The 14,570-nt window shown below is 35.7% G+C and overlaps 1 protein-coding gene across 15 annotated transcripts in view; it reads left to right on the forward strand.

Annotated features, from left to right (window-relative positions):
- Positions 1-14,570, forward strand: part of LOC138707385 (sushi, von Willebrand factor type A, EGF and pentraxin domain-containing protein 1-like) — a 376,277-nt gene that overhangs the window by 339,944 nt on the left and 21,763 nt on the right. For 13 of the 15 annotated variants that reach the window (XM_069836728.1, XM_069836726.1, XM_069836732.1 and 10 more), the window contains 6 exons: positions 3,919-4,138; positions 4,703-4,876; positions 5,540-5,777; positions 10,753-11,542; positions 12,627-12,789; positions 12,873-13,052. In XM_069836728.1, the coding sequence (XP_069692829.1) occupies positions 3,919-4,138; positions 4,703-4,876; positions 5,540-5,777; positions 10,753-11,542; positions 12,627-12,789; positions 12,873-13,052 (1,765 nt within the window). Of the gene's footprint in view, positions 1-3,918; positions 4,139-4,702; positions 4,877-5,539; positions 5,778-10,752; positions 11,543-12,626; positions 12,790-12,872; positions 13,053-14,570 lie in introns of those variants that run through there. The other 2 variants (XM_069836741.1, XR_011334222.1) reach the window with 2 other exon arrangements.

A 14,570-nucleotide genomic window follows, 5' to 3' on the forward strand; every position in this document is an offset into this window, starting at 1 on the left:
AAGCCCACAACTTCTTACATGTGGATTCGTGCTTATCAGAATTGGACAATACTTTCTTTGATGAGAGTCACTTTGAAGTGCGGGACAGAGGGTTCAATATGTGTACTACAACTTCAGCACATTTGCAGGAGACTGTAAAACACACTGTGAAGAAATTGTTTTGGGGTCTTTCAGCCACGAAGGACTAGACCCTTAATATCCATTCCAGGCATGATGAAAAGCGACGTCCATCGAAGTACTGAAAACAGTTGAAGGTTTACAGATGGTAATGGAATTTTTCAACGAGATGTAGCTCTTTGCCACACTTCATAATTTCTCAATATTAACAATGTTCATGTGTCAGAGTGGCCAAGAAACTTCCCTGACACATGTAGGTTATTTGTAAAAGAAGACTCACGCTCTATGACTCATGGTAGTCTGTAACTTGAGTGTGGTTTCATGATAATGCTCCAGGCTTGTGGAATCTATGCTAAATCGCATAATGGAACTTATATAAAAGACTGGAGAACATATTAACTATTATAGAAATTAAATGCATGGTAATTGATGAATAAATGCAGAAAAAAATATGTTAATGTCATATTCTGATCGGTTAGCAGTTAAAATGCCCATTTCAAAATGTCCACAGCACGAATGTCCACCTTGCCATGACCTCCATATGTAATAAATCTCCACAACGAAAATGTCCAGCAATCATATGTAAAAGTACATAAATACATAAATGTCCAGAAAATGTAGAAAATTACATTCTGTTAAAATTTGTCAGTTTTGTGGTTCTTCAACAAATTTACTGTGCATTTTCAGATGGTAAGAAATGGCTCTTATATATTGTTGAATATTATTTTCTTTGTACTGACCATATCTTCTATTACTTCAATACACCTCTGATTTGTTGCGTAAACCCTATTAACTGATGCCCTGATGTTTTGGTGACCAGCCGTCACTTGAATGATTAAATTTTCATTGTCATGCTGTTCTGATTTTATATTATCCAAAAATCGCCAAATGCTAACATGGTGGGCTGAAACAATATGCGGAAATTTGGAATGGAATCCTTCTACGGAATTATTGGTTCTCTGGAATCCTTGCTGGTAGTGGAAATCGGGGAGCACAGCCCACAAGGTGTGGTCCATATATCCAGGTCTTCATATAACATACCAAATGTGTTCTGAATGTCATCTATAGGAATAAATGGCATCGCCATCAACTCTTGGAGCTGCTGCCTTTTCCAGGATTCTCTATATTCAAATAGTCTTCCATTAAACCTAATTTGTTTATTTTTCTGTACAAGACTGCGTGAAATTTTAGGGACAGCCCTTCAATTCAGCATTTGAGAAACTGCATGCTATGGCATTCCTATTCAATAATTCAAAATGCAACATAACTGTAGTTGGCTAGAGTTCCCTTACGGGCTTCATGCCGGAGCTGTTCGTATAGGCGAGAATAGACCTCTTCAGTTTTCCTGACCATAAGACAAAAAACCAACGGGAAAAACAGTACCCTGAATCATTTCACAAATTGTGAAAAGTTGAAGAAATTGTCTTGGTACTATCTTGAATGTACTATCTGTAGATATAATTTGAGATGCACATAAAATTTCTAAGTTTCTGTTGGTGGAAAATATCAAAATTCTGTCTTTGTCGTCACTTCCCAGTCATACGCGAGGAATCTTTCTCCTCTCATTGTTTAAGATTGTGCAATGGCAATTTAAAGTTCCTGCAAAGAATTTATATTGGAGGTCGAGTAACTGTTAACTGTCCATTTTAAATTGTTTCAGTCAGGTAATTTTGATAATATTTCTTCATTATTAATACATCCTGTAATTTCTCTCATTATTGTAGAGTGGATGTTTAGCAGCTCTTACGTTTATACTTGCAATTATCTTTTTAGCCTGAACATCAGCAGGATTTGCCTCGTGTATATGCTGAGAACTTCCATCCTTAAGTATAACTATGTGTTCCAGATCGGTATTTGTCACACATCTTGCCTTACATGTTTGCCTGTCTGTACACCTCATTTCTGCTTATAGAATGGAAGTGGTTTACATAACTGTTGTTCACTAATATATTTTTCTTTTTCTGTGATAGTACTACTTCAGCCATACTCAAAAAATTTAATGGATTGCTAAGTAACAGCTTTGCATTATTAAAATATTAACTTGCACATTTGGAAATGTCTTGCTAAGCAGCAGCTTTGAACTAATATTTATAGTGGACTTCGTGTCTCGTAAACATTTCAGATTGTGGACATTTCATATGGACATTTATGTTGTGAACTTTTATTTATGTGGATTTTTTTGAAGTGGACATTTTAGTCTGATCAATTCACATCAGCCAGCAGACACAGCTTCACTTATATGTACTGGAGCTATACCAACATCTGGAAAATGAATTCAGTCCCTTGTGATTCCATTTTGAACAATGTTAGCGAATTTTTAGACAGATTTTAAATAAAATTAAACTCACATTTTTCCAAGGTAATAGTGTGTGTGTGTGTGTGTGCGCGCGCGCGCGTGCGTGCACACACACACACATACCGGCAAAAAAACTGGGCCACCTACAATTTCTTTAAAATTTTTTTAAATTGTAGGTGTGCTGAAGTTCATTTAGTCATTCATTTATTTTGTGATACGTAATAATGTAACACTGAATACGTAATAGCCAACAATGATCTGAAAAGAAGATTCGTTCTTCTTGCAGTATTGTGTCTAAACTTCTTGGACTCATTTCAAGCCAAACTGAAGAAGTCTACAGACTGCTAAGCTTTTTTGAGGCAGTATTGGAGTACTTCATTGTATACAAATGTTGCTAAGTCCTACCGATTCAGCAAAAGTGGTTGCATTGACAGAAGATGGGAATAGCGTTGTGGCTGCAGTTCTTGGAATTCCTCGATTGACCGTACAATGGGTGTACCATCGCTTTAGAGAGACAGGAGGTTATTTCAGGAGACTCGTTTCGGAGAGAAATTGAGTAACTTCGGCTGGTGACGACCATTTTATTGTCCTAATCACATTAAGAGATCGCCATTCTACGGCTGTTGAGACCAGAAGAGCCCTCCAGGAAATAAGACGAGTTAACGTGAGTGAGAGAACTGTCTGAAGACATCTGGATGAATCTGGGCTGAAATCCAGAAGATCAGCTAAAGGCCCAGAATTGCTGCAGTAACATTGTGTTGAACGTTTAGGCCTACGTTTTGCTCACAATCATGCTAACTGGAATCTGGGGGAGAGGCAATGAGTGCTCTTCACAGATGAATCGAGATTTAGTTTACGGTCTCCAGATGGATGTGAAAGAGTGTGGAGAAGAAAGGAGAATGTTTTTCTCCATGTACCTTCAGTTTACATATCAGTTTCCAAGGTGGATCAGTAATGATGTGGGGTATGAAGCTTGCACATCGAAGAGTTACTAATTGAACATGTGGTACCATATGGCCCACTTATTGGTGAAGAGTTCCTGTTAATGCATGACAGTGCCCGCCCTCATGCTGCAAGAATCGTGGATGAGTTCCTTCACGATGTTGGATTGAATAGGATGGCATGGCCAGCAAGAAGTCCTGCTAGGGAAACGAGTTAGAAGTCGCCTACCTCCTCATACACTGGCAAATACGGTACTTACTGGCAATTTATGTAAAAGAAGCATGTAAAGTAGGATAAAGGATAAAAATGTTTGTTCTCGCATTTAGTTCATCACCAATAAGAAAATCTATGGTGGCAAATCAAAAGTACCGGTACACTAGTAAAGTTAATACTAAAACTTAACTTTTCAAGAAATAATATTAATAACTAAAATGCACAGAAATATATAACCAGATCAGCAAGATACCACGCGAATAACTTTAGTATGTGTCTTTCCGAGTTAAATGGAGACCACCAATTGAGCTTGTGTAGTTATAATTTGTTTCTGTTTGATTATATTTCAGATTGAGAATTCTTCTTTCTGTACAGACTGTGTGCCTCCATCTGCTCCGTTTCAAGGGAATGTGAATGTGTCAGTTCATTCTCAAAGTGGAATAGGCAGTGTTGCTATTTATACCTGCAATTCAGGATTTTTTCTCAAGTGGGGAAGTGTAGAACATGCAAGAGTAGAGCGGAAATGCCTGAAACAAGGAGACTGGGAGGGCCCTACACCATTCTGCATAAGTAAGAACCTATCCATTGACGTTAGCTGTACTGTATCTACTGTGTATATCAAGAATGCCTGAATTTTCATGTGGATTCATTTACTAAGAAGATAAATATGTGTATTATTCTCTTACGATTTTAGGCAGTTCCTTGTAGACAGGTCACTTTGGAGTATTAATGCTTTTTTCAAGAGAAAACTCTCCAAAATGTTTACTGTTGAAATTAGTTGCGTTAAATCTGTGACCTGGAGGAAGGCTGTGGTAAATCCATTATATCATGCCGCTAATACTAAATTCCTGAAACAGAAAAGTTGGGAGGAAGTTTTCTTCTTGACATGAGCAAGTATCCCAGGAATCATTAGAAGCTCTGATTATAGTAAGAGGGGAAGAGCAAAATACCTCAATCATTTTTCGTTCTTTTGTTAACATTATTCTTGCTTTCATTTCATCATCAGAGATTAATGAACTCCACCTCACGAATTAGTTCTCTACTCCACTTGACGACCCAAAAATAAGAAAACATTTACGAGTTATCTGACTGATTGGAAACCAGTTAACCAAACATATTCTTTTCTCTTTGTAGGAAAAAGCTGTGGTTTCCCGGGATACTTTCCTCGAGGTGTGATACAAGGGCGATCCTATCGTTATATGGATAAAATTCATTATTACTGTAATCCTGGATATAAGCAGTTAGGTAATCCTCTTCGAGTATGTATGGCCAATGGAAAGTGGAGTGGTGAAGTTCCAATATGTGAAGGTTGGTATGGTATCTACATTAATTAATTTTAAAGAACATTGTTTACTTCAAAAGAAAGTAAATGTAGGCCTACAATATAAATTTTGTCACTGATTAATGAGTTAGTTGAAAAAGAATTATAGTCAGTGTTCAAACATCTATAATATCACTGAAGATTGCTAAATATATAGAGAGTTACGAAGAATATTAAATTAATTTCATCTTTGTTAGTTGTTCATAGATGACTTCAATCATTATTGTGAATTAAAATTTAAGTGTCTGCATTGCACTGTCACGATTAAAACACCACCTTGTCACATCCCGTCATTTTAAGTGAAGAAAAATCAATAGAAAAATGAAATTTCAAGAGACATGTAATTGAATTATTTCAGGTCATTTCCATGTTCTGATGTTGTATTTAAATTCTCAAAACAATTCATATTAGAATGTCATTATATGAATATTTAATGAAAGTTCTTTTGAGACTTCCACCTCACTGATGACCAAGTAGAAGAAACACAGTCGATTTATTTTCCTTTCGTAGGTAATGAACTAATAACAGGCAGAAAATAATGATAAAATATTTAGTTTGGTGTTTGTTGAATCAAAATTTTACTCACTTTTTTTTTTGATCATGAATTCATGAGTAAATAACAAGTTGATGTCATTTGTTGTAACATACAGGTAAAACTTGTGAGGCTTTGAAACATCCAGAACATGGGCAAGTGAAATTATTGTTACTGGATTCAGGTGATTTTTCATGGAACAGCAGCATTATTCCTCAGTATGGTCATCAGGTGGAGTTAGAGTGCGATGTAGGATTTCGATTGGAAGGCTCCAACATACTGACATGTCTCGAAGATGGTCAGTGGGATGATGATATTCCCACTTGCATCCCCATTGGCTGCAAGAATCCTCCACGGTGAGTGGCAGCATCAGTTTTAACCCATTACAGTGAACTCGATTATATTTTACTTGTTCCATTCAAACATGGATCCTTCATTATGCAGAAAGGAGAATATGTAACTGGCATGCACGCACATTTGTGATGCTGTAACATGAAGAAAGGAATGAGGGTAGGAGGTAGGTGGCTATGCAGCAACTACAACAATTCTCACCAATCAAACGAAAATTTTTAGAAATTTGGTAATATTTTGCAGAATTGTGGGCCTGGAATGCAGAAGATGTAGTCATGTAACTTGATGAATGCTCTCTTCCCACTATGTTTTGATAGCTATTCACACTAACATTTTATACCAGCTTACGTCAAAACAAAGTGCACTGCTCTACACGTAGTAATAATAATATAAACATGAAACACACAGTACCGTATCCATAGAATATAATAAGTGGACTAATGTCAACTATCTTCAAAGGCAGAACAATGTAGCCACAAAGAAGTAGTAAGCAAGCTCCATACTACAAATATGAACCACAGGATGTCCTAGAAAACGAAACTTCAAAATATACTAGGATAGAGAGATTCAAGCCAATAGACCAAACATACTCCTTTTCAACAAGAGAAAACAAGAAGTCTCAATAATAGACATAGCAGTACCCCTACATCACAGGTATGCACAAAAAATCAACGAGTACATGGAAATCAAGTTGTGGAAGGTCTGCAACATATTTTACCACTGCTTCAAAAATCAGTAATTTTAGACATGTGTCACATTCGTTCACAACTGGAGTTTTAGCAATGAGTGTGTCTGTGATATAGATTGGTATTTCTTCTTTGTTTAGTATTTCAGTAGGTTATTTTACGACGCTTTATCAACAGCTTAGGTTATTTAGCGTCTGAATGAGATGAAGGTGATGATGCCGGTGAAATGAGTCCGGGGTCCAACACCGAAAGTTACCCAACATTTGATCATATTGGGTTGAGGGAAAACCCCAGAAAAAACCTCAACCAAGTAACTTGCCCCGACCGGGAATCGAACCCGGGCCACCTGGTTTCACGGCTAGACGTGCTAACCATTACTCCACAGGTGTGGACTTCTTCTTTGTTTATTTTATAGAAATCACACAGGATATTTTCTGACAGTTAGCAGAACATATGAGATCTGGATGAAGCTTGCAATTTTAAATGTATTTTTAGATCTTTTTTTAATACATAGTGTCTGATTGGTTGAATATTACATTCAATTTCTAGGGCAACAGATGATGTGGTATTTGGTACTCTTAGCCATAATATTAAGGCTGAGTTTTGAAGAACAGATGAGTTGCTGATGCTCCTCTCCATATTTCACACCCATATTATAAGCACTATAAATCAGACGCATTGTCGTGACATCTGATCCCCATTCCTTATGAGCTATGATCTTCAAGAGATTTAATCGTGGTAGACACTGCAAAGCAACATTGGTTAAATGTATTTTCCATAAAAGTGTTTCATCGAAAATTAATCCTAGGATCTTAGGAGTTGGATTGTACCGAATTTCTTGATTATTCAAATAAACGTGAGGTTTATAGTTTTTTAAGCTATATCTTCTTGTGAAGACAGTATATTCAGTTTTTGATTGTGAGATAGATTCCATTTGGATGCCCAATTACTTATATTATTTACAGCTGTTTATATAACTCTTAATTTTTATTTGGATCGTTATTTGTAGCTCATATTGTAACATCATCTGCATAGATACTTATTTTTACCTAAGGTGGAACAACTTCAGGTAAGTCATGTAATGTTATATTAAATAAATTTGGGCTTAAAACAGAACCTTGAGGTATACCACCTGTAATTTTTTGGATAAGGATAAATGGTTATTTACTGAGGTTTGAATTGTTCTTTCATCCAGAAAAGAATGTAGAAATCTTAGCATTCTGCCTTTGATTCCAAGTTTCGTGGATTGTAATAAAATGGATCTGTGAGGAGTATTATCAAAAGCAGCTTCAAAGTCTTATCATTACAGCTAATGTGGTCTTCTTTTCTGTGAAACCTTTATAAATATCTTGAGAAAAATATAATAGAGCTTCAGTTGTGTCACATGATGGTCTAAAACCAAACTAATATGGGCTTAAAAGATTGAAAGTTTCAAGTCTCCAGGTTAATCTTCTGTGAATAATGCATTCCAGTAATTTAGAAATACAGGATATTAAAGATATCGGTCTATATGATTTAAGGTCCAATTTGTCTTTACCTGGTTTGAGAATAGAAATTAGAATTGCATTTTTCCAAGTTTTAGAATAAAAGCCTGTTTTCCAAATATTATTGAAGACATGGAGAATTTCTTGTTAATTTTATCAGAGGAATTTAGTAACATGCTGTTATGGATTTCATCTTCTCCTGTAGCACAATTGTGTAGCTCCGATATTGCCAAGTTCATTTCTTCAGTGGTGAAAGCATTGTCTGTTATATCATTATGATGAAAAATGAGTTGAAAATTACTTGTAAGATATTGTTCTTCTTTGTTCATATATTTAGGCCATGATGCATTATTAGTCAGCCTTTGGGCATAGTGTGAATTTAGGAGTTCTGCCTTTTGAGCATTTTCTGTTATTATTGTTTGATTGTTATCTTTAAGGCGAGTGATGTGTTCATTACTCTTGCCCTCTATTGCTTTAAATCTTTTCCATACAGTTGTAGGCGGAGTATTTGGGTTTAAGGAGCCAACAAATTGCTGCCAGCTTCTTCTGAGATTTGCTCTTGCTTTATTATATTTTATTTTGTCATCAACTGTCCTCGTTTTCATCCATTGTTGCCGAGCAGATTGCTGTGGTTTTCTCATGTAAGTTAAATCATTATTCCACCAGATGTTCATAGGTCTACAAGATTATTGTTTCATAGTGGGTATAGACTGTTTTGCTGCAGTTATGTTTAAATAAAAGACCACGGAGGAAATTACGAAACTGTATTATGCACTTAATTTATGAAAAGCTTTTATGATACGGACTATCCGATTTTTTCGATTAACCGTTCACTTCACTCCTTTCATTACCATGGATAATAGAGGTTCTACTGTACTAGTAGAATACAAGGGATTAGTATCAATACTTACTACAAGACAGAAATATTCACGAAGCGTTGTTGAATGTCATAAATTCATGTATGGAATGGAAGGTGTATACACTGTATTTGCGATTGGAAAACAATAAAAAGGAATATTCCAAAATGCTCCAAATATATTACTCAAACCATAGAGTATCGTTATGTTATTGAACTGTCTATGGTAAGCCATGGCTGCCATTAACAAATGTGTCTCTGTGCTTGGGTGTTAATTGCACTTACAGTCCTCAGCCCCCATTACATATAAGTAATTATAGCAATGAATCTACTAAAAATAAGCCAAATTTGCGTGTTTTGTTTCGAATGCTATTATTATCCAATCACCTCATAGAGTGAATTGGGGTCTATATTTTATTTGAAGAGCACAGGGGGGGGGGGAAATTGATAAGTCCAAAATTATCGATTTTCTGTTTTAGATGTCATGTAGTGCAGATTTGTGTAGTTCAACTGTACAGAATAACCTCATTAGTCCAAAAAAAAATTTGAAGAATGATAACCCAAAGACAATAGGACAGCGGCGGATTTTCAGGGGAGGAAAGGGAGGCTGTGCCTCCCCTAATATTTTACCAGAACACAATATGGCAGTAATAATTTCAGCTGAATTAAGATCACAGACAAGTTACAGCAAATGACGAACATTTGTCCTTTTATATTAATTTTACTCTTCACTATGACTAAGATGTAAGTTACGTAAAGTCGACCACATTCAGTTGGTGATGCCCACTCGCTATACTGTAGATAGTACAAATAATTCGTACTGAAAAATAACAGATAGCGCTATAACCTGCATAGTCGACATCTAGCAGCCTGCAGTGTCTATGCGAGAGTGGGAGAAAGGAGTCGGCTACATGACGCTACTCCCCGGTAACCATGACAACAGCAGTTCAACCAATAAGATAGCTGGTTATAAGAGTGTTTAAACTTGACTGGGGAGCCGATTTGGAGACGTCCTACCCACCGCTGACAACTGTACTGCTTATAGTTACGGCTGGTTTCGGCTGTATTGGGAAGCTCTCTCTCTTTCTCTCTTCTTGGTTTTAGAAAATTGAGTCACGTGTTGTTAGTTTTCTCTCCCTGCGTAAAAGTTTTCATTTATGTTAGATTTTCTCTTGTTTGCGGGTATTCTTGTTATTTTATTCTTTTGTGTTACGAGATGTATTTATTTATACAGTATTTTAAATTATATCGAGAGTTTAGAAACGAATACAGATTTGTCTCTAGCTTCTTCTAGTAGCAGTTATTCAGTATGTTGTGACCTTTTTGATCGGTTTGCGAAGAAAGAGGAACGTCGAGTTAATTTGCTGTAAAATTAGACTATGTAATAGTAATGAGCAAGACCCGGATTCTTAGGTTCAAATCAATTTTGTTGCTATCTCGTTGCTCTCGAAATATTGCTTTTTCTTGTTCGTTTTATGTAGCAAAGAGTAACATTCTTAAATTCAATATGACCTAAAAAGACCTAATTCGTAGGTTAGGACTTAAAGTGTCCTAAAGAGAGGCAAGCTTTACCAAGCCATTGTCATAATATTAACAGTATGTTGTTTATTTTTATTTTTTTCCCGTAAAATCATATAAATTCCTAAACATAAGATTTAAAATCCTAAAACATAAATTGGAAAACCTAATTTTAATTTCTTAAAATCTATAAATTCTGCGTTTGGTAATGAGGTACGTCACAGGCGTTATATTTTTATATTCTCATTCACGTCTTGGCCTCCTCAACTTTCAAACCCACCGTCCGCTACTGCAATAGAAAGTATATAAAGGGTCTTGAAACTTTTAACTTGCTCGGCTGTAAAAACAGTAAAACGTGACTTATCAGGTTTTTCCCCCTGTACCCTTCATTTATTTGTTTTTAACGTAATGTAATGTTAATTCTGTTATTTTCCAGGATTTTTAACGGTCGTATCACACATCTTGTGACAAATACATCTGTAATAAATTCAACAGAAAATTGGAAAGAATTTATGACATCTGTCGAACTTCAGGAAGAAAATGAAAATTTAGTGATATATGAATTCGGAAATAAATTATTTTATGAATGTAAGCCTGGTTATATTTTCAAGAATGAGCAAAAATCTACAAAATTTCATGTTATTTGCAGAGAAGATGGTTTGTGGAAAGGAAAGACGCCAGATTGTGTGCCAGTTACATGCACAGCACCATCAGTGGTAGATAATGGCCAAATAAGGAGGAGGTATAAATATGGTAATACTTCAACCAATTCGGCTACCTCAAATGATAACAGTGTATATATATATGGCAGTGAAGTTGAAGTAAATTGTGACATTGGTTACAAGCTTGTTGGTCCGAGCATTCGCGAGTGTTTGGAAAGTGGTATTTGGTCACACACACAGCCCCATTGCGAACGTGTCTCTTGTGATTTATCATCACTTCCTCTCTACTCTAAATCGAACAAAATCATAGAGAATGGTGAACTCACTGTCAGCGGTAGATATTACGATAATTTCGCTATTTTTGCCTGCAACAATGGATACAAGCTCTCTGTTTCTATGTTGAATTCTTCAGTGTCTTTAACGAAACTGATATGGACTTGCCAGCTGAATGGTACGTGGGTACTGTCAAAAACCTTCGATACCGAAATTCATGTAATGGATGTCATTTTAAGGAAGGGACATGTGTCATGTAAGCCCTTGAAGAGTACCTGTCCTGACCCTAAGGTAAGTTATAATGCTGAATTTTCATATCATACACAATAGGAAGAATCAGGTAATTCTTTTCTCTCTTTATTTGTTTAACTTACACATGAATGACATGTAATTGCACAAGATGCGACATTTTGTATGAAAACTAGTGTTCTTGTAATTTTAACCATAAAAGATGAGAAGAACAAATTACACATAGCTAAACCAAATGGAATAATAATTAAGTTAAAACTTTCTTAGTTGAAACGTTAAAAGTGTTTTAACATTTTAAACAAGTGTTAATATGAGCAGAAAACAATGAATAATTAAGTTAATTTTTTCTGTTATTGCTTTAACATATTTAATGCTTGGTTGATTTAAGTATGTATTTTAATATTTTGCAAAAGTCCGCTTATTCTCAACACACCTTATTTCCCATACCCGTATTAACTGTGAACAGCTTGTGTCATCTGTCATCTGTCTCCTGGCTGTCTTTAACTATTGCACTTCTGCTCCCGATAAAGTTTTGTTACACATTATTCACCACTGTAGGATGTTATGTGTATAATATTGTACGAGTAGTGAAGAAGGTTTTAGTAACACACAAAAATAGTTGGCTGGCTTTTGAGACTTCAGGCATAATTTTTCGTCACTATACTAAACCAGAGATGTCCAGTGTTGTCGATGGTATAGAACTCAAACTCTTTCAGATCCTTTATTAATGTACAAGAATCAAAAGCCAAGAAAATTTTTGTACTCCTTTCATGAGGTGTGCGGAAAGAAATGATCAGGTAGATCCACTGGTGAAATGCTTCATGCCTTACACGTGGAGGTGAGCTCAAGCTAGAAATGAGCAGTAAATTGTTCAGGATTCCCAGCTCTGCTCCCGTGTTCACAGAACCACTAACTATACCATGAAGCAGAATTATGAGATGGTAATTGAGGCAGCATTTCTATATTGGTGCGTTGCATTTTTAAACCATTACATTCACTAAAATGTTGACGTAAATGAAGTGTTTTAAATTCACTCAAAGAATTCCTTTTTCCCAAATCTCATTCCGCACGTGATGAGAGATTTAAAATATAGTAACTTTCTTCTTTTTTTTGTTTGGATTATCAGGAACCTGACAATGGATATATTCTGAAGGAAGAATCTTCATATAATTATACACTTGGCAGCATTGTGAAATTCAAATGTCGAGTGGGTTACACTCTTCATGGTTCGGATACTTCCATTTGTGATGATAATGGACACTGGATTTATGACACGACAACATGTGTTCGTAAGTATCATATTGTCATTGTTATAATATCTCATGTGTAATTATGGAAATGAACAATAACTTCTCTTAATGATGCCTTATAGCTGTGAAGTGTCAGAACCCTCCATCTCCATATCACACTGAGTTGGCAACTGTTGCCAAGGAATATGTGTATGGCAACATGTTGAATTATCGGTGCAAGGAAGGATATCAAGCATTTGGAGTCATGACATCTCGTTGCCTTGCTACAGGAAAGTGGTCCAGAGTTAGAGGAAAATGTGCACGTAAGTTATATCTCTGTCCCTCGTCATGCAGCATGTAAGAAAATCCTATATTTCATATGAAGTAGCCAATATAATGAGGATTATTACAGTTATTAATTATTGGAAGATATATTCTTAATGTACAGTTCCTATTATTAAGTCCAAACTATATACAACACGATACGATATATGACACAAAATGATACAATACGATATATGATATGAAATGATATGTTTAGAGTTCAAAAGTTTAGCCCCGATCTAGCCCGCAATGTGGGGACGTCTGTTTACTGCTGCACCATGCATCACGTATGTACAGTCAACTCACAACACTCGTGTATTAGGCAACCCGGTCAGTCTGATAGGATTTGTCCATGTGTAATAATATTATGATTAATGAAGGCAGTATACTGGTAATAATGTTATTGAACCTACTGTTCAGAAAACATGCATACAGTAGGCAGTTGCACAAGTGAACTAACATTTAAATTATATAAACAAACATTAATATGTACAGTCTTAGACACAAAAAATGACTGCTCTCCTGTAGCGTGAATTTTGTCTAAGTCCAATTCGGGCAGTGCCTGGTTCACACGACTATGGAAAGAATGTTTATTTTACACCTAATTTACTCCTTGAATTTATCTTCGTCATTGATTATTCATAACACTTGACCTATAAACAGACAGAAAAAGCACTAAAGAAACGAAACAAAGGAAAAACAGAGCAGAGTCGTGCATAAAGGACCCCATACATGATCAGTTTAACTGCGTAAAAGAACTGACGAGGAATCCATTTCACTTTGATGTCAAGATTCGGGTCAGGAAAATTTTTGTTGAAAGTATGGCCAAATCCATAAAACACATGTCTCGGCTTTTTTCCATATAGACCTGGAATCAAGAGAAAAAAAATGGAATATTACGAGTCAAATGACTGTAGCATAACTATTCATAAGTGATGTGGCTGCATCGCTCAGGCAATAGCGCATTGGACTCGAGTGTAGGCAATGCATGAAATTCGGGTTCAAATCCTTTCTTGTCATTTTTTGTTTTTATTTTAATACATACATTTGTAGCTTCCTAAGGCTATATCATTTTGCAATGCTTACGAAAATTAATGGTTTAAAGAAAAAATGTTAATCTTATATTGCATTGACACAAAGTATTCCTTCAGATGACTCACATTACTACATATCAGTGATTAATTGTAAACATAGTGTATTGGACCTTTGTATCTGATGCTCTATGTTTACAATTAATCACTGATATGTAGTAATGTGAATCATCTGAAAAAATACTTTGTGTTACTGCAGTGTAATACTACGCAATATAAGATGGAAATTTATTCTTCAAACCATTAATTTTCACACGCATTGCAAAATGATATAACCTTAGGAAGCTATGAGTATGTGTATTAAAATAAAAACAAAAAAAAACTCGAACCCGAAGTTCATGCACTGTCCACACTCATGTCCAATGCGCTACTGCCACACCACAATAAACAGTTATGCTACAGTCATTTGACTCGTAATTTTTCAAT

Source organism: Periplaneta americana, chromosome 10 (genome assembly GCF_040183065.1).
Source record: "Periplaneta americana isolate PAMFEO1 chromosome 10, P.americana_PAMFEO1_priV1, whole genome shotgun sequence".
Classification (NCBI taxonomy): domain Eukaryota; kingdom Metazoa; phylum Arthropoda; class Insecta; order Blattodea; family Blattidae; genus Periplaneta; species Periplaneta americana.